At 36.0% G+C, this 26,805-nt stretch overlaps 3 protein-coding genes and 1 long non-coding RNA gene across 5 annotated transcripts; 2 read left to right on the forward strand and 2 right to left on the reverse strand.

Annotated features, from left to right (window-relative positions):
* Nucleotides 1–534: 534 nt before the first annotated feature.
* On the reverse strand, nucleotides 535–8,752 carry pmpca (peptidase, mitochondrial processing subunit alpha). The gene is made up of 13 exons (XM_055039525.1): nucleotides 8,667–8,752; nucleotides 7,404–7,606; nucleotides 6,726–6,805; nucleotides 6,571–6,653; nucleotides 6,078–6,172; nucleotides 5,905–6,005; nucleotides 4,914–5,177; nucleotides 3,927–4,019; nucleotides 3,737–3,855; nucleotides 3,575–3,665; nucleotides 3,113–3,175; nucleotides 2,899–3,043; nucleotides 535–2,590 (listed from the first exon to the last, which is right to left on the reverse strand). Exons 1-13 carry the CDS (start codon nucleotides 8,711–8,713, stop codon nucleotides 2,421–2,423), a joined length of 1,554 nt encoding a protein of 517 aa, XP_054895500.1. The 5' UTR covers nucleotides 8,714–8,752; the 3' UTR covers nucleotides 535–2,420.
* Nucleotides 8,753–12,938: 4,186 nt separating this feature from the next.
* Nucleotides 12,939–13,540, forward strand: LOC129366138 (uncharacterized). The gene is made up of 2 exons (XR_008606586.1): nucleotides 12,939–13,019; nucleotides 13,112–13,540. It is a non-coding gene; the product is annotated as an uncharacterized LOC129366138 (long non-coding RNA).
* Nucleotides 13,541–14,097: 557 nt separating this feature from the next.
* Nucleotides 14,098–22,677, reverse strand: inpp5e (inositol polyphosphate-5-phosphatase E). 2 transcript variants are annotated; one of them, XM_055039975.1, is made up of 11 exons: nucleotides 22,591–22,677; nucleotides 20,711–21,531; nucleotides 18,989–19,112; nucleotides 18,817–18,857; nucleotides 18,618–18,742; nucleotides 17,961–18,080; nucleotides 17,733–17,840; nucleotides 17,014–17,175; nucleotides 16,293–16,408; nucleotides 16,081–16,217; nucleotides 14,098–15,031 (listed from the first exon to the last, which is right to left on the reverse strand). In XM_055039975.1, the coding sequence occupies exons 2-11, from the start codon at nucleotides 21,463–21,465 to the stop codon at nucleotides 14,899–14,901; spliced, it is 1,821 nt and encodes a 606-aa protein (XP_054895950.1). In that variant the 5' UTR covers nucleotides 21,466–21,531; nucleotides 22,591–22,677; the 3' UTR covers nucleotides 14,098–14,898. The 2 variants fall into 2 exon arrangements, with proteins under 2 accessions (XP_054895950.1, XP_054895949.1); XM_055039974.1 differs by having other exon boundaries at nucleotides 18,817–18,914.
* A 1,282-nt stretch (nucleotides 22,678–23,959) lies between these two features.
* LOC129366205 (gamma-crystallin M2-like) lies at nucleotides 23,960–26,511 on the forward strand. The gene is made up of 3 exons (XM_055039924.1): nucleotides 23,960–24,084; nucleotides 25,532–25,774; nucleotides 26,196–26,511. The coding sequence occupies exons 1-3, from the start codon at nucleotides 24,052–24,054 to the stop codon at nucleotides 26,472–26,474; spliced, it is 555 nt and encodes a 184-aa protein (XP_054895899.1). The 5' UTR covers nucleotides 23,960–24,051; the 3' UTR covers nucleotides 26,475–26,511.
* Nucleotides 26,512–26,805: the final 294 nt, after the last annotated feature.

Here is a 26,805-nt window from a genome sequence, read left to right on the forward strand (position 1 = left end):
ATTAGAAATCAGGAGAGTCGAGTAATCTCTGTTAATCCGTCAATAATTGATGCTTGGAGTGTTTTCACATAAATGTAGGTTAATGGAGGTTAAAGTCACAGCTCTCTCAATCCATCTATGATGGGAATGTGGAGCAGTTTCCAAAAATGAAATAATTTAAATTTAATGTAACTGAAGCTTCAGAAAAGACAATCTTATTTAAAGGATTTCTTTCATGGCTATTTTTCTTTCTTTTTCCAAGAGTTCTAAAAATGTTTATATTATACTTTTGAGATTCTCAGATTGGCTGACAATTGAGAGTCACTATGCTGAAATGTTTACATTTTAACATGACACATTTTGGATGTTTTGACCCTAAAATGTTGCAGAGAAAATACAAGCAGAGCTGTCAGATCAGTAGCTTCTGGTTTTCTCACTCACATGGCTGCAGACAGCGTGCTACTACGGCCAGATGAAGTCCTTGCAAATGTAAATTGGCGGTCTGTTCAGCATAATCAAATGGAAATTAAAATACAATTGTGCCAATTTATAATCTATGCTGGGAGGGTTATTTTAATGAAGAACAGCAGACATGCTTGGTGAAATGTTACATCAGCAACAACAATGGAAATATTGTTAAAAGTTTCTGTTTATCACAGAGATGTGAAGAAAATCATAGGAAACAACATAAATGTTCATCAATAGAGTCAATGAATGTCTGTTGAACCTGTCAAGTCAGAGGTTTCCTTGTGATTTTTGCATCTTTCATAAGAATTGATCATTTTATTTGGTGTAATATTTACTTTTTTGTTATTTTCATTTTAATAAAGCTACATAGTACAAGAAAATCTCTATTTCAAAAGTCGAACAAATCAACAAAAATACAAAACAATACAAATACTAAACATTGGAGCTGCAGTTAGTGGTGTCTACTGTCTTCTATTCTTTAAGTAAATTAAATTTAGCGAGTTTTAGATTTTGAACCTAAATATGTGAGTTTGTGAAAGCTTAATTAATTTTGTCTAACCTTCAAGAGTTGAATATAATTTCACTGAAACACATGAAAAAGAAAGTCAGGTGTGGGAACTACTTCCTGAGAAAGAAACTCCAGATCAAAGATCATGTCTGATTGCAGGCTGATGGTACCACGTACCAAATATTGGGATTCAATCAGAACAGCAACGGTCAAAATACGGTTTTTGTATTTTTTTTGTATGGATTTTACGTTGATTTGAAGTAGTTGCTTCTCATCCGTATTTTATTATTGCAGTGTTGTCAATAAACCCACAATCCTGCATTATTGCAAAACAAAAATGCAGAATTCTCCATGAATTTCTGTGATCCAAAAATCATAAAAAAAAACCCTGTATTTATGGTATGAACTGTAATTTTTTGCATATCATTTCTTTGAGGCTCAAATTTTTATCTTTATTTCCTAAGCCTCTACTCCCTAGCGGTTACCATAGCAACTAGTGTTTCATCATTTTCTAATTTCTTGATTAACGGAAAAGTACAGCAGGATTTCCGTGATGGATAAACTGACGCAAATCGATTAGTATTTATGATATCTTAGATGTTTGTGGCTGTTTGGTAGAAAAGGAAGTTATTTTTTTACAGATCCAACCAGAAAAGTTTTCATCTGTAAAATTTTCTGGATATTTTTTCAAAAATAGACTTTCCAATAATTAGCATTTTTTCACATTCAAGAAATGTGAAAAAATTTTAATATGTTTTGGACTGAAACATTTTATTAAAGCTACATCAGTAGTAACACTTAAACCCACCTCTAAATAGATGAAGTTTGACCTTTAACTTCTTTACTTATCTTCAATACAGAAACATCTTTACTGAGGTTTTGTCGAATCAGTTCGCAGAACAATAAAATTTACCCGATTTTGTCCAAAGTCCATCTCATCTTACAACCTCATTCTCCAAATCTTTATTACAAACAACTGTAATTCCCTGGAATAAAATGCACGTCGTATCTGTCCATAATCTAGTTTACAGAAAGAACATTTGCTTTTTTCAAAGATGGCCAGCTAATGAAGTATTTAATCCTGTGGAGTCAAAAACCTGCAAATCTGAAGTTAATTATTTCAGGCACCATTAACAGAACGTATCATTTCCACCTTGGGCAACAACATTATAATTTTTATGTTAACAATTTATAAACGGGTCTTCTGAATTATCCATAAACTAAAAAGCAACATAATTATTTTGGAGGAAAAACCGTCCCTTTAAAACCAAACTCCTGGTAATTTGTGGCTTCCTGCTCGTGTGGACAATAAATACAGATTCCCCAGCTGAGCGCAGCAGAAAGAGTTTCTTTAAAATCACCTGGTCCTCTCCCAGACTGAGCGGTGCCGAGTTCTGTGTTTGAGAGGAAACGATAGAATAATCGTCCCGTCAGAGTTATTTACAGCCGCAGTGGCGGCGGTGTCTTATTGAAAGAGACGGTAGATGCGAGGCAGACGGCCATCTTTGCTGGACAGCGCCGCCTGGATGTGTTCATACGTCGGCAGCTCCGTCAGATCTCCCAGAGCCGCCACTGCAGGTTTACTCCGCAGCATCTTGGTGGTCACTCTCTTTATGTCGCTGGCTGTCACGCTGCCTGCAAATTCATTTAAATAGCAGTTATGAAGGAGGAAGACTGGGCAATGTGGACATTTCATCACGATATTCTGAAATTGGCCCGCACTAACACAGCACTGTATTATATACAACCTGAAATGGAAATATTAGTCTCCTAACTCACTTATTGTTTTTTGTTTCTCGGTATTTGCTGAACAAAGAGCAGATGTTTTTTTTATATAATCAAATTCCTTAAAAGACGTTTTCACAATGAACGGTATAATAAACTCCGACCCAAGGGAAGGAACATTTGGTGCAGTTGCTAAAATAAAAAATAAAAAAACTCACTTATGAGGTCACAGAGCTCGTGAGGCAGCTTTCTCTTTCCTGTAGACAGAACCTGGCGCCCGACATCTTCAAAGATAACGGGCCGGGACTCCAGATTCATCATCAACATGGACTTCAGCTGAGTCTTGGCTCGCTCCAACTCCATCTGGATGAAAAGTGAAGGCTTTGTTTTTCACTCGCTGTCAAATGGAGGCCAGTTTGTCTGGATTCTTACCTCTCCCGCGCTGCCGCCCATCTGGATGAACTCTCTGGTTATAATTTCCACCATTTCCCGCACCTGGAGAGCAACATTCAGCAGCATTAAGCCCTCTGGTCAGTCGGGCTGAAACGATTAATCATGATTATTCGGTTACTACAATAACCATCAACTAATTTAGTAACTAATTTGTCGTACAGACTGTAAAAATGTTGACTGCTAAATGAACAACACTCAGAAGATATTAAGCCAAAACTGAACAAAAACTGTGCAGTTTGGAGGTGAAGGACAGAAATTAAACTATTTCCAAACCTTAAATTAAATTTCAAGCATTTCGAGTTTGACTTTATTAAATGTAGTTTAACAAAAGAACAAAGTTACACAAAGAAAATACATTTAGAACAAAAGACTAACAGTATATTAACAGATTCAAAGGAATGGGTATCAGAACAAACTTATTTTTTATTTCATATTACGAACCTGTCTGGGATCTGCGCTCGCATGGATGCAGAGCAGCCCGCTGTCCTCGTAGCTGTGATGGTAGGAAGTGGCGTTGTACATCCAGTGATGCCTGCAGAAGATAATTAGGTTAAATGTAACAAGAAAGCCGAGGATTTTAGCCTGAGTGTTTGAGGTTCTCACCTGTTGAGAACGTTCAGGTACAAACGAGTGAACATGCCTTTCCCAGGCCCTCCTGCTGAGAAGGAGCCGCCTCCTCCCATCATCATGTTCAGCACAGCGAAAGGGATGAAATCCTCCTCCTGTGGAGGGAATTATTTTAGTCTCCATGAACCAGGAGACTGAGAGGCGTGAATGTGCTGCGAACACCAACCAGGAAGGAGCAGCTCTCCAAGCCGATCATGATGTGGGTGAGTTCTGGGATCGGCGTCGGACCGAGACTCACGTCAGACATGTCCTTCTCCATCTGACAAATTAGAAAGGAAAGTCATCATCCCCCACAAAACAAGAGATTCAAGGTGACCTATTAGGAATTCGAACAATATTCGTTACATTTTTGCACAAAATCATTCTTAGATAAATAGATTTTAGTGTCATGAGTTACTCTAGAGCCTCTTGTCACTTTAAATCCCAATAAGTTGCTGCAGGCCATTGGGCCTAACTCAAAATTTACACTCACATGTGAAAATGGCTGCAAACTGATGCGTAATTATATCACCGTACATATTTGAAAAGCAGAAGTGGATCCTCCTGCACAATCAACAAGAATCCAGTGAGTGGTTTGTGGTTGGTAAGTCAACAACAAAACATCTGTCTTTTCCAGTAGCCATTGTACAGCGCACTGCATACAGCTGTAAAACTGCTTCGGTTGCTAGTTAACAGTGCAGTCCCCATCGAATGTGACTTATCAATCAAGAAGGTTTTGAAAAGGCTCATTTTCCAGTTACCAAAAAACCATTAACTAATTGCCAAAAAACAGCTTGCAGGCTGGCTAGGACAACAAATTTTGCCAAAAGATAAACTGTCCCAAAAGTTATTGCTTAAAAAGATAATAATGTTGTTTTGAGACCATTTTCAAGTATTATAATGGAAATGGCAAAATAATGCAAGAACAAATTTTCAAAGATCAATAAGCTTCAATTCTAATGGACATTTAACTCTGGAACTGGAAGATATTTTAAATATCCAAAATCAATTAACAAAAACAACAAATAAAGGATTTCTCAAACATTTATGAAAGAATCAAAGCAACACTCCTTCTCTGTTTAAAAATGAAGGAATAACATAATAAGAAGTGAAGCTAAAAGAAAAATAGTTTTATAGAACAGGTCCCCTTTAAGTTGTACATCTGGATGTTTACCTTAACGATGCCGCCTGTGTACTGCGCTACAGATAGATCCACGTTGGTGGCTGAACTTGCCCCCCACACCGGCTTCACGTCCAGCAGATGCTTTCGGGCGCAGTCGACGAGCTGCTCGTGCTCGATGCCCACGCCGGCCAGCACCATGCGCTCCGGGCAGTAGTAGTTACGCAGATAGCTGTGAAGAACCGCCTTGTCTATCTTGTCCACGTTCTCTGCAGGACAGAATCGAGGAAGGCCGACGGTGTTCCCACGATACGCAGCCTGGAAACAAACAAAGATTAAATTAGTTTTCCTTTATTATGGGACAGACAGCAGGAGTCTTACCAGGGTTCCTGCAGGTTTCACCAACTCAAATTAAGAGTTAGTCATTCTTCTATGCTAGCCACTCTTGCTAGGCAGGTTTAGGTAGCAAATGTAGCTACCTTTTTCTACTTAAGCTAGCTAGAGTGGATAGATGGGTGAAAAGGAAAAAAATAACGAATGAATAGTAATGAAGAAAAGAAGGATGGTGGAATAAGAAGGAAAGACAAAAGGATAGAAAGATGGATGGATGCTAGAAAGTATGATTCAGAGGAAAGGAAGTATAAAATAGTAGGAAGTATAGATAAAAAATTTATTTTCATGCATATTTTATACATTCTCTAAATTATCCTACTCAGCTGCACATTTCTTGTTTAAATCTGGGTTATTTTTAAAGGTTGTCATTATTTTTTTCCTATGTTGTCAATTTACCTCTATTGCACAGTATTTTATCATCGTTTATATGTTTGTTTTTTTGTGTGTGTGAATTTCCATGTTGCCTAAACTAAATTAATTTGCTGCTGTGACAAAAAAGGAAATTTTCTATTCTCTTCTTTTAGAATTTAAACCACAAATTAAACAAAAAGCACTAAAACATTATTAACTTGATCAACCCACAGCTCTGTTGAAACTCGTGGTGGCCGTCCAGCTGAAACAGATCAATAAAGGTCACAGAGTTCTCACTCACAGCATGGATCATCTCCGTCAGCAGCGGCTCGGGGTCTGGCCTCATGTTCAAATCTTCCAACTCAAAGCGAATGGCCATTCTGATCATCTCGATCTCTTCGTCTGCACAGAAACAAAAAACAAACCGTTTATTTAAAAGCAACGATTCTCCTCTGTGGATGAAAACGAACATACCGAGCAGGCGAGGCTGAAGAACGGCGTCAGATAGCAGACTGACCACAGTGTCCAGACCTTTGACCTCTGCAGACACAGCGTACATGCTCGTGTCTCTGAGTGACAAGATTGAAAATAATATAAAGTCAATCAATCAAGTTTTCCTTGTATAGCACATTTCAGCAACAATCAGTTCAAAGTGCTTTATATGATAAAAACACAAAAACCAAACATTTTAAAATTTCATTTATCCAAGTGTCATCATTTACACAACAAAATCAAAACAGCTGGGTTTTTAGTCTAGATTTAAGGGAATTCAGTGTTTTGGCTGTTTGAAATAGTATTTTTTATTTGTAAAGATAATAAATTATACTTTTAGCCATTCAGGGTCAAGGATAAGGAGTTTGTTCCAGATTTGTGGAGCATAGAAGCTGCTTCTCCATGTTCGGTTCTGGTTCTGGAGACAAAAAAACTTTCCAGTTTGTGATGATGAGAGAGAATTCTGGGTAAATACCTCGATGTTTGGCAGTCACAAATACCGCCGTGTTTTTCCAGTGTGAGAAGGATTTCATCTTTACTCCCATACTGAGCTGTGGACTAAACAAAACATTATTTAGCAGCTTGAAAACAATTTAACTTTTATGCTTTGTTTAGTTTTTGTTCACTTACAGAAAAGGCGAGTTTTTCTAAGAAGTGCCCAATTCCACTTGGATATTTTGCTTCATGTCTCGATCCAGAATTTATTAAAACTAAAAATAAACAAGAAATGTCAGGAAAAAAAACATTTATCAAATATACTCTGGCTTCATTTCCATTAATTAATCAATCAATCAAATCTATTTGTGTACCACATTTTATTAGCAAGGCAGTTCAAAGTGCTTTACATTATAAAAACACACAAAAGAAAATCAAAAATACAACAAGTTTGCTGGTGCATTTATGCATCAAATGCAACTTGAGACAGATGGCTTTTCAGTCTAGATTTAAACTAACTCTGTGTTTCAGTTGTTTTACAGTGTTCTGGAAGTTTGTTCCAGATTTGTGGTGAAACACAAATGTGCCCAAATTTGTCTTTATTCAGCTAATGTAAAGAAAAAACAAACACAATTAAAATACAATCACATATGAATAAGCTTGATCATTTTAAAGATTTATTTTACCACAAATTCATAATTCAGCAAACCTGGGAGGGGCCTAAATCTGAATGTCAAACAGACATTTTTCTCCTCTGTGTAGCAGTGTTTCCACTAACCACAAAATGACACTAATCAAAAGTTATGAAAAGAAATTCACTGCAAAATTGACTATTACATTTCCCCCAAAACGCTGCTTACGTATGCAACTTACTTCCAACCGTGCAGAATTGACCAAACTTGTTTTGAGAAGCAACTTTGAGGCCGTTTTCTAGAGTTGTGATCTTGGTCTCGTATTTTTCCTGACCGTCCACGGATGCGAACACTGGCTTTGGGATGCCAGGCAGCGGCGTAGAGAGGGAGATATTGGGATATCCTCCACCTGTGCTGTACTTTCTGTAGGCTGCGATTCCAAACCTTTAACAATAATAATGTAGAAGGAGTTAGAGATAATGGAAGGTCTAGAGTTTGCAGACATCTTTGGTGTCTTTAAAAATTAGCACCAGATGTACAACTTTTTTTGGGTTTTTTGGTTAATATAATTTGAAAAAAATAAATGGAAATAGTTTTAGAGTGTAAATATTTTGGGCAAAAACGTATGAAGAAATTATAAACTGGAAGATGAGCAGCAGAGAATCTAGTCTTACAAATGTTGCAAATATAAAGCCAATCTGTATTGTTACAGACTTAAAGACACTTGGAGTTGGTCATTGTTTAGTCAAATAAATTAGAAATCCTGAAGGAATGGTTCAATCTGGACATTATGTAGTACAAACATGCGTAAACAATTCAGTTTGGAAGCTGATATATCTAAAACAGGAATCGGGACAAAAAAAAAGAACCCCTATTCATGTTCATAAAGCCTTAGTAATACTACTTGTCATTTCTTAACGCCACTCTCTGTTTTGACCAATAGTGGTCAAAACAGAGAGCTGCAGCTGCTTTAAAGGATAATATATTCTTCCAGATGATAAACTCCAATTTCATCCTTTTCCAGACTATAAATGAACACTGGAAATGAAGAACAAATGAAAGCACTGGGCTAACAATTTCTCCCATTCAGTTCAGGGATGTTTTGCTGTTTCTTTGTCTGTCTCTCTCCAGATAATAAAAAATAAAATGATTTATTTAGTGAGAACATCCAAACCATGATGATCAAACCCAGGAACAAAACATTAAATAAATATGCAGCTGTTGATAAATATAGTCTGATATCACATACAACTAATAGCTATCCTTATAAGCTTTAAAAATCACTGTAAAGTGTTGACCCTACTGCTTTCTGACGCAAACAAACTGATGTAAGATAAGGCTAACGCTCGATGCTAACTGCAGGCTAATCTTTAGAGCCAAGGGGGACAGCCGTTTAAAAACTGCGCGTGACAGTGAAGCGCGTGCATCGCTGTGATTTTTACACCTCTTTGCCTAAATGCCCCACCTGTAAAGTGTTAACTGTGAGAATGTGTGGACCGGTTACCTCTGAAGCCGAGACCAAGTCCTGCACCTCGACATGTGAGTCGCCATCCTGCTTGTCTTTGACCGGAAATCAACCCGGATCAAAATAAACATTTCCTCTAGCATTTCCGGGGCAGGCATGCCTACTTTTTTTCCTTCTTTTTTAAAAAACTGTTTAATGAAACATAGTTTTGAGAACTTTGCTTAAATTCTAATATTTTAAATAAGGTGGGGTTTTTCAGTTTTTCATAAAATCAGTACTTTTTAGTCAAACAATTTCGTTCACATTCCAATATAGAATATGGCGGTAATTCACACTTATGCTGCTTGCTAACAGCTAATATATGGCAAAATTTAAGAAGAAGAAGAAGAAAACAGTTTAATCCCCAAATTTTGAAAACATTCTCTCATGATGTTCAGTTATCTTTATGCCTTGAAACGTGACACTAAAAGAGACATCAAGTCACAAATCGGGGGCGGATTTAGCATTCATTTGCAATTTTTCAAACTTTGCTCACCGTTTATCTTAATTTCTACACAACAAAATCATGTTTAGCAACATTCCGTCGCAGCACTATGGATTAAAAGCTATTAAAAGATGTATTATAACAGAGGTGGGGACAGTATAAACAGTTAAGAGTACTACTCTACATATATTTACTTAAGTAAAAGTAAAAAGTAACCATCTAAGAAATTAAGTAGAGTAAAAAAAAGTATTTTGTAAAAAGGTACTCAAGTACTGAGTAATTGATCAAGTTAAGAATCGTTTAATAATTAGAAATTACATTATCAGACAGACCAAAGTACAGTGTTGTGTGGAAATATTTGGTATTTTAAAGACAAAAATGACAATATTTAACAAAAGTCTAAAAAAAAACAACAAAATCAGACAAAATATTTTTTTTTTCAAAATCAGTTCCTTATGATGTAAAACTTACTTAAAAACTGCAGGTGTGTGTCTGTGTCAGGTGAATTTTTGGTTAAATTTTTTTTCATTCCGAGGAAATACAGACATTTTTCTGAAGTAGGAGTAGAGATATTTCACAATAAAAGTACTTTCAAGTAACAGTAAAAACTACAGCCTGGAAAAAAATACTCTTAAAAGAAAAGTTTTTCAAAAAAGTTGCACAAGTAAATGTAATTGAGTAAATTTAACTGGCTGCTACCAAACTGTTGGAGAAATTGTGATATTATTAATCAAATATTTGTTATTCTCATTGATCTTTATAATGTATCTTTATTTTATGCTTTCCTTTTAGTTAATCTTATTATATAATTAAGACTATTTCTGTATTGTTGATTTACTCTGATTACTTTCTCAGAAGGCCTCACTGACAAAAAGCAGAGACAACAGTCTTCCTGCAGTGTTATCTCTTGGGGAAGAGCTCTGCTTCGTTTGAGTTGCTGGATTGCTACAAAACTGTCACTGCGAAGATTGACTACATATTCTGTTTTAACTTTGTGCCTGGAAGGAGATTATCTAGTGCAGAATAATTGTGTGTTAGTTAGTGAATGACATTTGACGCTGCAGCTGTGTGATGATTTGTTTCCCTCCCTTTAGAGCTACAGCGTCCTTGTGATTAGGGATCCTGAAAACAATAAAAAGAGAGGAGCAGACAAAATATGCTTCAGAGCGGTGGGAGATTGTAACTGAAAGCACATCTCTGTCTGTTCTCCTCGCGAGTAAGAAAGAATCTAACTCTTTTGTCTTTCCTGCCTTTGTTAATATGTGTTTTATAGGTATTTAACAGGCTGCTACCAAACTCTGATTATAGTCAATTCAATTGTTATTTATTTATTCATTTAGCTCTAAACTGTATCTTTTATGGCTTCATTATGCTTTAACCTCACATGACCATGACAGTGTAGCCCCGCTTAATCATTGATACAATCAGCGCTCTGTACTACTAGTTTAGTCGTTTAGAACCAAAACAGAACAATTGATCATTTAAAGTGGGTTGGAATCATTTATTTAGCCATTAGTGAATTGATTCTTACTCAGAAACAGGAAAAAAAAGGCCAGTTGTTGAATAACTTCAACTCTTCCACACAACTTTGAAGCACTAAGAAGCTGCATACGGAACCAGCAGGATTACATCAGAGCCTCATTGGCCAGCTGCCCGTCAGACGTTTAGCTATCAATTGATCCAAAGATGCTGCCCATCTTACAAGTCACTGCAGTTGTGTGGTGGATATTTCTGTTTTCGCAGTGCAGCTCAGCATATGAGCTGCAGGACACCATCCACACTCTGAAAGAAGAGAACCTCCAACTGCAGAACCGCTTGGAGAACCTCACCCGAGCCCTCAGAGAGCTGAAGCATCTTCTGACAGAGACCTCCAAAGGTAGGAATGGAGCCATTGCAGGACTGGCACACATTTCCAAAAAGAAAACTTCTCAGCGGAGTTTATATATTTTTTTGGTTTTGTTTTTTTTACCCAAAACAGCTTCTCAGCGGGAATTTGATCCTGCTTATGTGCACGCCTGGAGGGAGTGGTCCCAACATGGTGAGAAGTAGAAATTAAGTCTTTCTGAAAACGATTTCATTTAAATTACATGTGAATGTGGTCAAAGCCACATGAAAGATGTTTCAAAGTCGGTCTTCTGTCACCTGAAGAACATCTAGGATCAGAGGGCAAATGTATCTAGAGAAAGTGCATTTATCTTTAGTCACATTGATTACTGCAACAGTATCTTCTCAGGTCTGCCTTCAAAAAATCTGATCCAGCTGATCCAGAACTCTCCTGCTGGAGTTCTGACTAAAACAAGGAAAAGAGAGCACATAACACCAGCTCTAAAGTCCTGAGAGAATAGGCTTTAAAATACTGTTGTTAGTTTATCAATCACTGACCGGTTTAGCACCACAACACAATAAGGATCTCCTGTTGTTTCATCAACCTGCCAGACCTCTCAGGTCTTTGGGTTCTGGGGATACAGAACCAGAACCAGACATGGAGACACAGCTTTCAGCTTCTATGCGCCACAAATCTGGAGCAAACTGCAAAATAACTGAAACACTGACTTCATTTAAATCGAAGTAGAAACCCAACCTTTTTAAAGTTGAATCGTAATAAATAAAACTTTGACCAACATATTTGATGTATTTATGATTTTTCATTGTTTGTTTTCACTTTGTGAAGCATTTTGATCTGCCATGTTGCTGAAACATGCTGCACAAATACACTAGATTTTTAAATTTTTGATAAGTCTGCTATCTTTCAGGCATCAGCGCTGAGACTCACCAGATGTTGGAGCAGGCTTTGTGTTTAACTGAACTTCATGACGCCGCACATCCCTTCTTCATCTCTCCAGGCCTCCTCCTCTTCCTCACATCTCTCGTCTCTGTTCTTGCTGCACACTTTTGGTTTTAATTAACAAATAGTCAGCTATAAATCATCATAATGTAGAAATCCCATATAATTCTGATTCTACTTTTCAAAATTGTGAATTGTAAATGTATCATAATAATAAAAGAAATGAGTTTATTAAAATTTTCACAACTCAATTTGAGCTGTTTCTGTGAAAATGTGTTTTTTTTTATGTCATATTGCATCCAAATAAACAGAAATACACAGAATGTCTTCAGGATTATTATGTTTATATAACAAGTAATAATAAATGATTTTTGCATTCAACTTGAGAGTGATTTTGATGATTAAATCTGAAGGGAAGATTACTAGAAATGAGACGCTTTTCTTGTTTACAGAAAGAGAAGAAGAATACAATTCAAGGATACAATGCAGATGTGGAAAAAAAGTAGATGCAACTTAAAATGATCAGTTTCTCTGATTTTACTGTTTATAGGGGTATGTTTAAGTAAAATGAACATTGTTCTTTTATTCCATGAACTACTGACAATATGTCTCTGAAATTAAAAGCAAAAAAACGTAGTTTTCATTTGCAGAAAACAAGAAATGGTCCAAATAACAAAAATGATGCAGCGCTTTCAGACCTCAAATAACGCAAAGAAAAAAGTTCATATTCATTTAGAAATAACAATACTAATGTTTTAGTTCAGGAAGATTTGGTGGAATAATCATGAGGTTATTATAAAATAATGTATAAAATATTTCTTCAGAAAATATCACTTCCCCACAAGCAATTGATATTTCATTGATAACTAGTATAAATGTTTTATGTAAAAATGACTGGTTTCTAACATATTTACTTGCATTTATATATGTATATATATAATTTTTAGAGTCACCATTTTAAATAGAAAATTTAAATAGTTTTTACTCATATTTCTGGTTGTTCTGCTGATGCAATGACATCAGTTTGTGTCATCATAAAGCTGCATTCCTAAATTCTACAGTGTCAAACGTTACAGAACCAAGAAAACACATAGAAGATTCATTTCTGAACAAGACTTAAAAGGTAAGATTTCTGGGATTGAAGGCTCATATTATTCATGTTATTCATAACACAAAGATAATAGAAAACATTTAACTTTTTTTGTATTTGTCCAGACAGAACAGAATAATAATGAGTGAGCATAGGAACCCTATTTTTGACGATTGGTTGGATGATCTTCGAAAGATCAGAAAAATGACCTTGGAAGAATTCAATGATCGTCTGGATACCCTTGAGGTCATATGTAGAGATCGACACATTGGAATAACGGTGAACAGACTGACTAGATCTGAGTTTGATGAATTCCAGGCCTGTTTGTCTGAGTACATGCAGTACCTGGAAGGCCCTCCTAAAGAAAAACCTAGTGTAAATCAGCAAGCCACGGATTTGGTTATTCGTGTCATCAGCTGTACAGGAAAATGGCTCTTCAGAACACTTCTGACAATGCACCAGAACGGCTCTCTGAGGTACTGGGTCGATACCTGGTATTTTTAAATAAACTAGTGTCATGAAAAGCTAAGGATGGAGCGCACTGCTCTGCAAAATACTGCCTACTAATTTATTTTTTGGTTAATATTTGGGTAGAAAAAGTGTTAAATAGGTTCTTTTCACAGAATTTTAAATAAGTGAAGCAAAAATGTATTCAGACAGAAATCTATGGTCAATTTATAAGCTGGAGGAAAATGAGACACAGTATGTTATGCTGATATTAATGTAATATTTTATAGTTGAAACATGTTTTTCCATTTCTGTCTGCTTTTTTATAAACAGAAAGAAATAAATGTAAACTTGGACTTGTAGCTGTCATTAAAGCATTTGCTGCAGGTCCAACGAAGTGTCATTGATGATGTAACATTTATTATCTGTACATCACTGAAGGTTAAACTTATCTCTATTGAAACCCCGCCCCCAAAAAATAAAAAATCCGGATCAAATGTCCTGCAGTCCTGAATAAATAGAGGCCACTACAGTAAAATGGCTCATAATTAGCAAGTTTCTCTTCTTTATTGTTCTTTGATTTAAAAATAAATGCCTCCAATCTGAAAAATAAATACAAACATCAGCAAAACTTTGCAGCTATTAACAAAATGAAGCAAAAAAGTTAATTTTTTTCATACATTTATTACCAGATATTCCACATTAGGTTACATAAAAAGTTGCAAATTAAGACGGGTCATGTTGACATGATACCAAGACCCACAGGCACTTTTTTTTTTTTTAATGTGAGCAGATTGCTTTTTAAGCTCGGAATGCAGGTTCATAGCTGTGCTACCTACAGTACATTCAAAGTTTACAGTATTTATGGGATTAGATGAGAGGTAAGGCATAAAGTTAGTGTTTATGATAAGGACTTGACGGCCTAAATGATGGTAAACATTTCAACATAGTTTTTACAGAAGTGAGTTCCCTGAAGAAAAGTTAAAGTTCTTTATATAAATAAAAACATCAGATTTCCCTGAAATGGAAACAAATCGTACCTTCCTTATTCTTCTTCGTGCTCTTTAAACTTTACTAACCTTGGTAGAAATGGTATGACCAAAAAAAATAATAATAAAAAGCCAAACAGCTGCATTTTCACAATAGTTAGGCTCAGTGCACTGTAAATCACAAGGCATTTGATCGTTTAATCACAAAAATGCAACATCATGGTTAAAGATGCTAGTGAAACACAAATTAGGATGAATGAGGTCGAGTCAGTCGAAGTGAGCGAAGAGAAATCCTCTCACTTTGAGTGTTTTGAGAAAAGAAGGCTGGATAAGTAAAGGCCAGACTGCTGATATATGCAAACCTCGTATCCGTCTGACCTTAAGGTCCTCGCACTCCGTCGTTCCAGCAGCAAAGACAACACTGGTTTTCGTTTTGGTCCATTTCCACGCGTGGCACAGAGAGTTCATGGGAATGTTTAAGAGATGACGCAGATGGTGCTGCTTTGGCTCGATATGGCCTCCCTCCTCTTCAGCTCTCTGGCCGTCATCCTCCGCTTGATGCCCTCCAAGTACAAACTCCGGTCAAACAGTCCTCCACACAGAGGAATACTGACCAACACACAAGCAAATGCAGTGAAGGGAAAATCAAATTACTTGTTAGATTAAAATTACTTCCAGGAAATGTCCACCCAAAAACACAGAAATTGTTAGCGTAATCTCAGAAATGTTCAGAAAAAAACTGAGTTTGAAAAGTCCAAAAATTTCTGCAGGGTTTCCTCCAGTGTATTATAAGCCTGGTGGGCCACCAGGCTTTACTTTTGCCCCCACCAGGCTTAGTTTTGCTTATTTATAATTTTTTTTTTATGTTTGCAATTTGCTCCTGTGTTCAAATATTAATCTTACAATAACGTATAATTATCAGGTGATATTTTGACTTTAACTTTAAAATTTTTTAACTCAAAAAGACAACAGCTGCTGGATGAATGACTGGTGAGCATCCAATGACCAGGCTTAGCAACTTTGCTGGGGGAAAACCTTCTTCTGATCTCCAAAATACATGAATTAGCAAGAAAAACTAAAACACTTTGAGATTCTCTGAAATTTTCTACAAAAAAACTTGAACATTTCTGAGAACAAAGTCAAAAAAATTGTTGGAAACTCTCTTAAATTTTGGGATTAATTTCAGAAATGTTCTACAAAAAATCAAAGAAATTTGGGTTTCAAAAGTTGGGCATTTTCTATAAAAAAACGTACATTTTCTAGAAAAATAAGTCGTCTGAGCTCCACAAGAAAAAAAAAAGCCAGACAGGCCTTGGAAAATTTGACATTAATCTAAGACATTTTCCAGAAAAAATAAGAAGATTTCTGAGTTGTAAAAGTCAAAAAATGCCCAGACATAGCTTGGAAAATTTTAGATTAATCTTAGAAATTTTATAGAAAAACAAGAACATTTCTGAGCTCCAAAAGTAAAAAAATCTGCTAGAAAATCTCTGAAATTTTGAGATTAATCTCAGAGACTTTCTAGAAAAACAAGGATTTTCTTTGAAACAAAGAAACATCCAAGTAATGTAATTTAGCTCCATTTTATCCTCATTCAAAATCAGAAGGTCTTGAATGTTTCCAGGTGACAGACAGCAAAAAGTCTTTAATGGACTCACTTGTCTCTTCCCGGCCTGAGTTTGACCTGAAAGACGGCAATGACGGGTCGGTGGTCGGAGGTCTTTATGCTGGAGCAGCTGCTGTATTTCAGGACTCGTATGTCGTTGGCCTGCCTGCTCCTGAACACGACTCTGTCCTGAGAAAATAAGCGCGCTCAACACACAAAGACCTAGAGCAACGAGACGCTGGAAACAGCAGGCTGTCTTCTTACTGTGTAAGAGGGCGTTCTCTGCTTGGACGTGGTGTCGTAATTGTCACAGCCGATGTCGAATTTATATGTTGGGAAGAAGTGAACCGGTGCTTCTTGAAAACCTTTAAAGATGGAACCTGCACAGAGACGGACAACCAAATACCAGGGTGATAAAATAGAAAATAAAACTGAGGTAAACTAGTAGGATGAAGTCGAAATAATATGAGAATAAAGTTGTAATATCTTTAGATTGCAGTCATATTGTGAGAATAAAGTCATATTATGAAAGTTGTAATAATACGAAAATAATGGCAGAATATTTCAAAAATAAAGTCAAAATAATGAGAATATGGTCGCAATAATATGAAATTAAAGTCACAATACTTTGAGGTTGAAGTCATAATGTTATGTAAGTAAAGTTAAAATACTATGAGAATAAAGTTATATTAATATGTGAATAAAGTCGTACAAGAATAAAGTTGTGAGAATATGAGAATACAGTCAATATTTTGAGAATAGAATCATATTAAAAGAACAAGGTTCTAATAATAGGACAATATTCTTAATAGTATGACTTTATTGAAATTTTATGACTTTATCATTGTAATTTTATGACTTAATTATCATAATTTCAGCACTTTATTCTCATCATTTTATTATTTTATTTTCTTAGCATTGGTTTAATTCTCAGTCTTCTCACCAAGCAGCCATATTGGCCATCTTCAGCCTTCTTCATACGTACCGTCCTTCATTTGGTTTGACAGCTGGTCATGCTCCAGCAGAGGGCTCATATCGCCCCCTACTGTTCGCTTCATGATGGCTTCTACTTCCGCCCGGTCTTTACCGAGCCGGAAGTTGAAATCCCCAAACCAGAAGACCTGATCGAACCTTGTGGTGACATCGGCTGCAAGTAAACAAAAATATTTCACGTGAAAAAAACAGGTTTTGATTTAAAGTTCAAACATTTAAACTTTAAAAAGGTTTGAACTCTTTATACTTATCTCATGTACAAAGAGGGCGATATATGAGGTATTAAAGAAGAAATTTAAGCAAGAGAAGAAGAGATACATATTTTAAGGAACAGAAATATGAAAATACAAAATAAATTAATCAAGGAAAAATAAGAAACAAAACCCCAAAAACTAAATAAATGACTACAGAATTTTTTTTTTTTTTTAAGTTTTGGAAAAGTATTTTGTAATTTGAAAGAAACAGAATTGTTTTTATTATTAATTAGTTTAAAGGGTTCAGTCAGAGATTTTAGTACTGGGAGAAAATGAGAAATATTAGTTTGCAAACTTTTATTTCTGAGTGAAAAAGTTTGTACATATATTTTATTCAATCAAGACAAGAATGTTCAAATGTTCAAGAAAGACATTTGTTGACAATGTAAAAAGACATCATCCATAACCACAGCTGTTGTTTTCATTTTTTTACATTTAAAGACATTTAACGTCTGACCTGGCGAGGAGCGGTAAGGGTTGGTGTCCGGAAGGCTTTTGGGCAGAGCTAAAGCTTCGATGATCTTGTTGTAATCGAGTATTCTCTCGTAAACTTTGGTATCTCCAGCTGACGGAAAAACAAAGAAACAGAATCATCCAGAGATAAAGAGGAAAGAAAAAAATAACAAAATAGTTTAGTCTTAGAACGCTTTCTTCCCCATCTTCATCAGCAGACACAACGACTCACATGTGAAGTGGGACGTTATGAAGAGAAAGGAAGTTCCAAAGAAGGTAAAGGTGATGCCGACGGCTCCTTTCGTCTTGATCTGAGAGATGATTCTGGTCGTGACTGTGGCATGTTCCACCTCTGTTTTAATAAAACAATAAGAAAATCTTGTGACTAAAAACCAAAATTAACAAAAAATATAATCAGAAATTTTTCATGCAATTTGAAACAAGAATTTCAATCATTCTAAAGCAAAATAAGTATTTTAATTTGATACTGTGAGTGAAAATAATGTATAAGTAAGGCTCTTTAACTAGGTGAGGCCAGTTTTTTTCTTGCATATTGTGAAATAATTATTAGGTTTAAATTGCAGAATTAATTAAAACTCACAATTCAAGATGAACTAACTTAAAAAAAATAATGTTTAGACAATTTGTCTGCTGTTGTTAATTCATTTCATACACTTTAATTTCTGAGTTAAAAACAAAACAATTTTCTTGTCGACTTTAATTGCGTTTTCAAGGCAGCAGGTGGACTTTCATTTTCAAGTTAAACCACCTTCAAATGTTTTAGTCTCTTGCATTTAGGACTTAAAGTCCCAACATAAATCTAGATATAATCTGCTAAGATTGATTCATCATGTAAAGATAAGCAGCAGAGCAACTTTAGAGGACAGACCTGAACAGAACCACATGAGGTCTCTCCTGATAAACACGGTAAGGTAGAGAACGCCATGCGACGCTGTGTAAAGCATAACATAGTGAGGTCCCAGAGTTTCCTGAAGACAGGTCTCCCATTCCCTCCTGCAAGCAAACACATGCATACAAATTGATAATTAACTCAACATTAATCGTAAAAACTCTCTACCTGGATGTACCTGTCAGGGCAGCCTTCCTGAACCCCAATGACGTAGAAATCCTGTGCAAAGTCAGAGTCCGTCGGAAGGAGGAGATCGTTCAGGTTGGTTGGCAAGAACTGAAAGGTCAGACGTTTGGTCATGACCTGGAGGTTAACAACATGCTGTAAGGGTGTGTGATGCTTCCTCCTACCTTCTCTCCCTGCATGTTCCAGGTGACGACGTAAACACCGACTCGTCTGTCGGGGAAGTGGCGGTCCAGCTCCTCGGCCCCGAGCAAGGCACCGCTTCCCAGCATGCTCCCCTCCAGAAAACTCCTGGGAGAAAACAAAATCAGGATTAGTTTCTGCATCACAGCTGATGTCTAACGTGAAAAAAAAAAAACTATCTGCCGAAACAAAAAGTTTAGATTATTTTTAAAAGCTGCTGACAAGAGAAAAACTATCAAGACTTTAGTCTGTGACCCATTTTTGTCTTAATTTTTTGTCAAAAATGAGGCCAAACAGGCATCTTCTCTGATCCACGCTTCCTGAACCACTCTTTCTGCTCAAGATGTTGGCAAATAATACATTTGTAAAACCTGAAGTTGCAGTGAAACACAGCAGAAACGGAAAACAACATTTTGGTATTTTCCAATTTTCTTTTCTTTGATATTTTTGAAAAACAACAGAAAGATGCAAGAAGACATTTGTGTCAATGTATCAATTAAGCCTGTCGCAGTTAAGCATTTGCTCGCATGATAAACTGAATTGACAATTTTGATTCTAATGATTAGTGTTTTTTGAAGGTAAATTTTGCTTTGAGAGACATTATAAACTATTTTATTTGTGGTTTGATTGTAAATGGTTCTTATTTATGTTTTATTATTGTGTCTGTTGGTCACATTTTATTTTGGATGTTTAAAATATCTTCCAGTTACAGTGGTAAGTATTATTTACAAAATTAAAGTTTATTGGTCTTGCATTATTATGCCATTATCAATATATTAATCTATATTCTCTTTATTTCCAATCTGTACCCCTAGAACAGGATTCATACACTTTTTCCACAATAAAATTCAATCCTTTTCAAGATCAGTTTTCAATCTTTTCGGGCACTGCACTTTGGAAATAAAAACAATGCAAATTAATTTCAAAAAGATAGTTTCAATTCACAATTATATGACTTTGCTTATAGCTGTTAATAATAATATCTTGTAATGGCATTCTACATTCTACAGTGGGGACAAAATAAATTAAAATAAAATAAAATCTTATGTTTTGAAATGTGTCCATTCCTGAGCACCTTACTGGTCCAAAAACAAAACACCAATTTAAAAAAAAGCATTCAATAATGCTGTTTAGAGTATAAAACACAAGCCAAACTTTATTTAAAATACATATATCAGTAATCATTAGGAATAAGAGACATTCATTAGACTAAAACAATCCAAAAAATTATTATTTTAAGTTGAATTACTTTTCTGCTCAAATTAAATGCGAAAACACAAAATAAGTTACAAAAAGAAAATCTCTAAAAAAAAAGTTTTCCCACTAAATTTTCTAGCATTTACAAATAGAAATTATTTAGGTAATTCTTACTTCAGACAGCGACGAAAAATGTGTCGGTCTTTTTATTGAAAATATATATTTTTCAACTGAAAATGACGTTTTCCAACTTTAGGCTTTCAAACCTTAGATTACACGTTATTACAAAATTGTGTTGTTTGAATATCAAGCACTTTCCAAACCTTCAAAAAACATAATAATTTCAAGCATTTTGAAGGATTTTAAACATTCATATCAACCTTGCTAAAAGTCATAAGCATTTAATTACCTCGTTACACCAGGAAGAGTAAGCGACACAAAAGACCCTTAATGCCAACCTGATGGTAATCTGAACCCGGCACTTCCATGCCGTCCTAAGTCCACTTTACCTGTTTCGAACGTCCTGGGGTCTGATGGGGCTTAGTACGCTGTAGATGGACTTCATGGAGTTCACCGAGGCGCTGTCCGACCCCATGTTCTCCAGAAGCCGGCTGTCGCTCAGGTTCCTGTGGAGTCTCTCACCACCCTTCTCTTTGACCAGCATGCCATAATCCAAACAATCCCTGTCAATCCTATTAGCTGCACGTAAAGTGGCTGACGCAAAGTTCCTGTCCAGAGCGGGCAGCGGCCCTGTGGGCTGCACTGGAGACAGCCGCACCTTAGTGGCTCTCCCCCGTTGGTCGTCCGGGTCACTCTGCTGCCTGTATGGCCGAGCTTCGTGCTGCGGCTGCCGGCTCTTCCGGACCTGGAAAACAGGAGATCCCAGTGCGAACGCAGGCTGGGGTCTGGAATTGGAGTTCTGGTCATTTCTCTGAGATATTCGGTCATCTTTGAGAGAATCTGTGGAGGAACCCGTCTCTGCTCTGTCACTCAGACTCTCCTGGCTGCTTCTCAGTTTCCTGGTCCTCATGGTATCCTCCACAGACACACTTTTGCCAAACTTTGAGACTTTGGGTATTGATGGAGGGCGAGGCAGATACATAGGGATCTCCCTGTCTGCCTGTTCTCCATCATTGTTCTTGTCGGTAGATTTCACGTCAACTGAAGGAGTTTTGGGGATCTTGCTTTCTACGTCACCGAAGTCTCCTTTCCCAGGAACTTCACAGGGGAGGTTGAGACTACAGTCCTCTCCATTCTCAGTCATCCTTTCTTCATGTCTGAAACAAGCTGTGATGAGCTGGATAAAGCTTTTTCATTGCTATTAGAAGACCTGGAAGAAACAGAAAGTATCTCAGTAAAATGTAAAATAAGTTGCCCAGAGGAGCTGCGGTGACAGAGAATAGGAAAGGTATTGTTGAAATGCAGAAGATATGTGGAAGAAAATTGAAATTAAACTTTATATCTACATGCAGAATACTATTAAAAGCAGAAAATTAACCTTACATCCCTCGCCATGACCCACATGGCAGCATCTAAACAGAAATGCTATTTCTTCAGCAGACACAGGAAAAGAAATCAGGGAAAACTGGGAGAAAATTCAAAGCAATCCTAGATGTTAAGATTCAAACTAACAAACCTGAACATGTATCCACTGCTACATCAGTTGGATTTAGATCAGGAATCTCCAGCTTAACAGCTGCTGTCCTGAAGTTTTTATATGTATCAATGTTAAATTTGGTGGACTATCTGCATTTTGAGATTCCATTTAAGTTTTGCGGTATTCTGTTATTTAACAATCAAAAGCGTTTTCTACATAAATCAAACGCTTGTTTCGTTTTGCACATCTCTAAAAACATAAATTCTTACTTTACAGATGACATGTGCAAGTTCCACACAAGCGAACTCTGATTTATGATTTGAAAACCAAACCTTTAAGTTTAGTATCGCTTTTTATTGTCCTTCATGCGCAGGATATCTTTCAGATGTTGTTGTCATAGCTGACATCGCTACACAATATCACATTTAGCGGTTAAAAACTCAAATGTTTGACTCAATCACTGCTGCTAGCGAACATTATTAGCCATCTTTGTTCACCAAAAATAAAGTTATTTCTAACTTTACCATATTTTACCACTTTTGCGCGTTTTACTTTCTAACCAGAAGGTCTCACAACAAAACAACTGTTTTATTTCCACTACTTTAAGGACACTGGGTAGCAATTCTGCTATCGTTAGCTATGCTAAATGCTAACTCATAGCAACAATATATTCTAGCTAGCTGAGCTAAATAGCGTTCCTGTTAAATCTTTTTCAGCCGGATCAACATAAAATCTCCGCTTATTTGTGTTGCTTTATTCAACCAAATCGAAATCACGATAATGTAGTGTTACCTTCAGTGAACTGTCAACATCTGAGTAGCAATTTTAAAATTAGCTCTGCGACTTCCCTAGCAACGTTTAACAACACGGATTTTGTTGCCAAGAAGACAGAAGAGAACTGGACGGAGATGCGTCACAGCGCCCCCCTCAGTCAGAAAGCTATATTACAAGTGTTCCATTACTATCATAGACGTTTTAAATTTTCTTAATTACTCAAAGTAGATTAAAACCAAATAAAAAAATCTGATACTTTAATTTGTACAAATAATATTTTAGCTTTCTTCTATCATTATAGAATTTTACCAAAATTGTATTTATTTTGTATAACACACTCACTGTACCACATTTGACATATTGGATGTTTGGAGCAACACATACAAAACAAATTTACATCCGCTGTATATAATATTTAAAAAAAAAATCTATTTGAATACAACATAAAATGGGATATTGACAGCATAAAAACCTGTTATTTTTTTAAATCAAATGCACTGAAAGTCTTGGACCTTGTAACATTTAAAACTGTACAATTCATGTTTGAACTAAAAAAAACAACCTTAATACAAGAAATGTTTTGTGACAGAGAAGGAAGTTATAATTTAAATACCAATGTGTTAGAACATTTATCAGTGTGTAACGGACTAGACGATATAAATATTAACCAGCTTAAAAAAACCCTTAAAAAAGAGCTTATTGGTAAATATGTTGCAAAGACCAAAAATGTTATTGATATTAAAAATGTAAAAATACTCCTAATTGTACATTTAAGGCTGAGAATGTGAGATTTTAGTGTCATGATGTGGAAATAATTTAAATTTGTCTGATGTTTGGAGATTTAAATGTTTGTAAATTGATCTTGTATTTTCTGCTCTTTTTGAACAGATGATGTAAAATTGCATGTCAATTGGGAATGATAATTTGTTTTAACTTTTATTTTCTTTAGTTTTTATTTCTTTTGTTGGTTTGAAGTAAATATACAAATGTAAAAAAAAAACTGTATCGTGTTAGCACTTTTCAATCTTTTCTTTCAAATTATTTTTAATGGAATCACAAAAACTTTCCACACGCTTAGCAACATGCCAAAAGGACTGACTGCACAAAGCTCATTATGTCAGAGGGAAACAAAAACGAGAACGCTGTTGATGCTGAGGTAGGTCATGGTGAATGGACAACGTCAAGGTGAGAGCGCCGATTGTTAAACCCGCCATCCTTTCTGTGACCCGCCGACACTTTTCACGAGAAACAGCCACTGAATGGATTTCTGAGCTGGTTGGCCCCCCAGGAATGTTGACGACCCTTTCCATGTTCTGTGTTTTTCTATGGCGTTGTTGCTGGCTCAGGGAATTTGAACAAAAAGGGGCAGTCTTTGGGTCAAGTATAAAAGGAAAGGGTTAAGCCAGGTAAGGCACAGTTTGGTGCAAGAGAAACAACAAAAGCAGCTCCCGCAGCAGCTAACGCCGACTGACAACCAAAATGACCTCTACTGGAATGAACATGATGAGCAGGGTGAGTCTGACATTCTTTAATTAGGAGTATTGAGAAAAACTTATTTAAAAAAAAGGAAAAAAAGCAGCACAATTAATCACAATGTTTAACTTTGTATAAACTTGAGATGCAAATATGCATCTTTTCAAAATATATATATTTAAAAAAATTTTTTTTTTGTTTGTTTTCCAGGTTTTCATTTTGGTTTTGTTTCAAAATTTTATTTAGAGCTATTAACTATAAACTGCTTGTGCTTCAGAGGAAGGATAACTCATCATTGTAATATTTAGTTTTACCCAAACCTCCATCTCAGCGCAGATCGCACCACTTTGACTATCCTGGCGTTTGCAAAGCTGCATTTTTGACCGCAGTATAAGACCATGTAACGTGCTGCTGTGAGCTAGTGAATTGGCAAGTCAATTTAACATAAAATCAGTTTCACTACACTTACATTCCAGATATCTGATATTGGTTTATTGCAATAAGTAATAGTAAATAAAGATATCTCTCACTAAGTTTTTGACAAGACCAAATAGCTATTTGAAATATCTTTATTACGTCAATATAAATTATGTCAAATTTAACATCTACAATGAACAAGAAATTCTGTCATGTAATATGCAATTATGACCAGCAGTAATTGAACATTAATTTCAACAACCAAAACGTAGAGGAAGCCCAAAAGGAGCTGCAACAAATGTTGATTTCTGGCTTAAAGAAACAACTTGAGTTACCCAAATGTGGGTAGAGCACCCAAAATTGTACTCAAATAAAAGTAGAGCTGCTTCAACCTATTTTTCTCAAGTGAAAGTAAGAAGTAGCCATCCAAGAAATTACTCAAATTAGAGTAAGAAAAGTATTTGGTGAAAGGTCCACTCAAGTACTGAGTAACTCGTCAAATTATTAATCATTATCTATTTAATGACAAACCAAAATATAAAGTTAAGTGGGAATTTTGGTATTATAAGGATGAAAATGACCATAATTTACATAAGTAACAAAAAAATAATAAAATCAGGCATAAAAAATATTTCAATTAAAAATGAAAAACTTATGAAACTTCATCAAAACACTGCAGGTGTTTGTGTCTGTTTATGGTGAATTTTTGGTTAAAACATGTTTGTTTTTTATTCAATGAAGTAGAGAATCCAGAAATTTTGCTCATATGAAGCATTCACAGACTTTTTAAATGTCATAACACCTGTGCTTGCTTGTGGTATGAAATTCAGACTCAGGTCCCACATTAAGAAAGTTAATTCTCAAATAAAAAAAAACATAGATATACATATTAAAAAAGAGAGTGTCTAAATAATTAATAAAATGTAATAATTAAATGTGGTAAATTAATACATTTATATAATGTATTAATTCTAAATATTTATAAAATAAGAAAGTGGTGAAAACACTAAATGTAATTGAGTGAACGTGGCTGATTCCTCTGGAGCTAACCAAAGTCTCTCCGCCTCAGATCGTCTTCTACGAGGACCGGAACTTCCAGGGTCGCTCCTATGAGTGCATGAGCGACTGCCCGGACATGTCGTCCTACCTGAGCAGGTGTCACTCCTGCCGGGTGGAGAGAGGCTGCTTCATGGTCTACGAGCGCACCAACTACATGGGCAACCAGTACTTCATGAGGAGGGGCGAGTACGCCGACTACATGAGCATGATGGGCATGAGCGACGGCATCCGGTCCTGCCGCATGATCCCCATGGTAAGCAATCACACACACTCACCGCCAGGGGCGTGGCTAGTTTTTTTTTTTAAGGGCACAAACTGTGAAAGAGTGGCGCACACTATTAGGACAATGCTAGCAAAAAAAAAAAAAAAAAAAAAAAAAGGATTGCGAGAATAAAATTCTAATGTTACTTTAATCTATAAATTTGTATATATTCTCGTAATTTTCTGATTTTATTATCTTACGACATTATAATAATTTATACACCGCAAAAGGTTAAAATCTTAAGTGAACAAACAAACTTAAAAGTAACTTTTCAGTAAGAAATAGAAGCTTGTTTTAAGTAAATAATTCCTTGTTATTGATCAAAATGTATTGCACTGTCAGATTATTTCACCTGCAAGCAGACATTTTTTCCCATTTTATGAGTTAACTCTCTTTTTGTGTCGCGTCACAGTACAGAGGATCCTACAGGATGAGGATCTACGAGAGGGAGAACTTCGGGGGTCAGATGTACGAGATGATGGACGACTGCGACAGCATCATGGACCGCTATCGCATGTCCAACTGCATGTCCTGCAACGTGATGGACGGCCACTGGCTCATGTACGAGCAGCCCCATTTCAGAGGCAGGATGATGTACATGAGGCCCGGCGAGTACCGGAGCTTCAGCAACATGGGCGGGAGCGGGATGAGGTGGATGAGCATGAGGCGCATCACCGACTCCTACTACTAAACTCTCTTTGCACTAAATAAAGCTGTCAAAAAAAAAAAAAAAAAAAAAAAAAAAATCCTGCTGGGTGGAATCACTTATTTCCAAACATCTTTTTTTTTTCAAACTTATTGATGAAAGCAAAAGTTTGACACGTTTAAAATATCAAATGTAACAAAAGAATCGATCTATGTGACACAAATTAGAAAAAAAAAGTGAAGTGAAGGAAATATAAATAAGATTTAAATGTCACAGGTAGAATCCATTACTGTTCAAGCAAATACATTAAAACTCACATTCAAATTCATTCAGTTCAGTCAAATTCCTTCCAAATAAATGAACCATTTCCGGTTAC

The sequence above is a fragment of the Poeciliopsis prolifica genome, unplaced genomic scaffold (assembly GCF_027474105.1).
Source record: "Poeciliopsis prolifica strain line A6 unplaced genomic scaffold, Auburn_PproV2 SCAFFOLD014, whole genome shotgun sequence".
NCBI lineage: Eukaryota > Metazoa > Chordata > Actinopteri > Cyprinodontiformes > Poeciliidae > Poeciliopsis > Poeciliopsis prolifica.

Bases quoted from the DNA above. Each gene is read 5' to 3' on its own strand.
- inpp5e (XM_055039974.1), bottom strand. From the start codon at position 21,465: ATGACTGAGAATGGAGAGGACTGTAGTCTCAACCTCCCCTGTGAAGTT. The intron at 16,409-17,013 runs GTACGTATGAAG...GTCTCTGTGCAG, and splicing joins GTCAAACCAAATGAAGGACG to GTTCCATCTTTAAAGGTTTT. The intron at 16,218-16,292 runs GTAAGAAGACAG...TTATTTTCTCAG, and splicing joins AGAGAACGCCCTCTTACACA to GACAGAGTCGTGTTCAGGAG.
- LOC129366205 (XM_055039924.1), top strand. From the start codon at position 24,052: ATGACCTCTACTGGAATGAACATGATGAGCAGG. The intron at 24,085-25,531 runs GTGAGTCTGACA...TCTCCGCCTCAG, and splicing joins GAATGAACATGATGAGCAGG to ATCGTCTTCTACGAGGACCG. The intron at 25,775-26,195 runs GTAAGCAATCAC...GTCGCGTCACAG, and splicing joins CCTGCCGCATGATCCCCATG to TACAGAGGATCCTACAGGAT.
- pmpca (XM_055039525.1), bottom strand. From the start codon at position 8,713: ATGGCGACTCACATGTCGAGGTGCAGGACTTGGTCTCGGCTTCAGAG. The intron at 6,806-7,403 runs GTAAGTTGCATA...GTTTATTTTTAG, and splicing joins TCAATTCTGCACGGTTGGAA to TTTTAATAAATTCTGGATCG. The intron at 2,591-2,898 runs GTGAGTTTTTTT...ATGAATTTGCAG, and splicing joins CGAGCTCTGTGACCTCATAA to GCAGCGTGACAGCCAGCGAC.